General features: G+C 31.0%; 1 protein-coding gene across 1 annotated transcript in view; it reads left to right on the forward strand.

The window, feature by feature from the left end:
* LOC106872590 (uncharacterized) overlaps window positions 1-800 on the forward strand; it is a 6,076-nt gene extending 5,276 nt beyond the window's left edge. The window contains exon 4 of the mRNA XM_014919664.2: window positions 627-800. Coding sequence (XP_014775150.1) covers window positions 627-628 — 2 coding nt within the window. The 3' untranslated portion in view covers window positions 629-800. The remainder of the gene's footprint in view (window positions 1-626) is intronic.
* Window positions 801-1,218: the final 418 nt, after the last annotated feature.

Consider the following 1,218-nt stretch of genomic DNA (forward strand, 5'->3'; position numbering starts at 1 on the left):
ATATATATATATATATATGTATGTATGTATTTATATATACATATATATAAACATATATACATACATACATATATATATATATATATATATATATATATATATACATACGCTAGGAAGGGCATCCAGCTGTAGAAACTCTGCCTGATCAGATTGGAGCCTGGTGCAGCCTTCTGGCTTGCCAGTCCTCAGTCAAATCGTCCAACCCATGCTAGCATGGGAAGCGGACGTTAAATGATGATGATGGTCATGATGATGGTGATGATGATGGGGATGATGATGATGATGATGATGATGATGATGATGATGATGATGATGATGATGATGATGATGATGATGATGATGATGATGATGAAAGATAAATTAAATAGAGAGATACTATTAACAATCCAATAATTTATTTATATTACAATATTACATGATATACTATGAATATAATATAACATAATATTATATAACATAAAAGGCCAACAAATTGTTTCAACTTATATATCTATATTTATATGGTATTCAACTGACGTACCAGTGAATTGGATGCTTAACACACCTCTTTGAATGATCTCTTTTCCTCAATTTGTTACTATATATATACATATATCTATGTAAGAAACATTTTTTTTTATTTACAGAAACAGAAAAAACAATAAAGTTGTAAAGAAGTCAATGAAGATTATAAACTCCAGAAAGTAAAACTCTGACTTAAGCTGCAAACTCATGAGAGTAAGGATTCCAACCAGTATTGTAAAACAACGAAAATAAATATTTATGAAAATGTACATGAAAATAAAAGTTCATCAAAATTTCTTTTGTTTTAGAAAATTACTCTTTTTAAATCTCACAACAAGAGATATTCAACAACAATACTTTGGAGTAAAGATTTTGGCCAACATAACATGGCAGTCCTGGTTTAGGACGAATGTTGCTGCCCCAGGAGACATCGTCTCCAGCTAGCTATACCACACGATCTGTGTCCTTATATTTTCAAACAAGGGAATCTAGCACCCCCACTCAGCTCAAAACAATATCTGTGTATCGCGATTTCCAGGTTATAACCAGCTGGAGACGATGTCTCCTGGGGCTAAATTACAGCAACATTCATCCTAAACCAAGACTGTCATGTTATATTGGCAAGCAATCTTTATTCTTTTGTTTTATTCAAAACTTTATTTATTTATTTCATTGAATTATTTAGCAAAGTATATTGGAAAAATATATTGATGG

The sequence above is a fragment of the Octopus bimaculoides genome, chromosome 22, assembly GCF_001194135.2.
Source record: "Octopus bimaculoides isolate UCB-OBI-ISO-001 chromosome 22, ASM119413v2, whole genome shotgun sequence".
In the NCBI taxonomy this organism is placed as follows: Eukaryota; Metazoa; Mollusca; class Cephalopoda; order Octopoda; family Octopodidae; genus Octopus; species Octopus bimaculoides.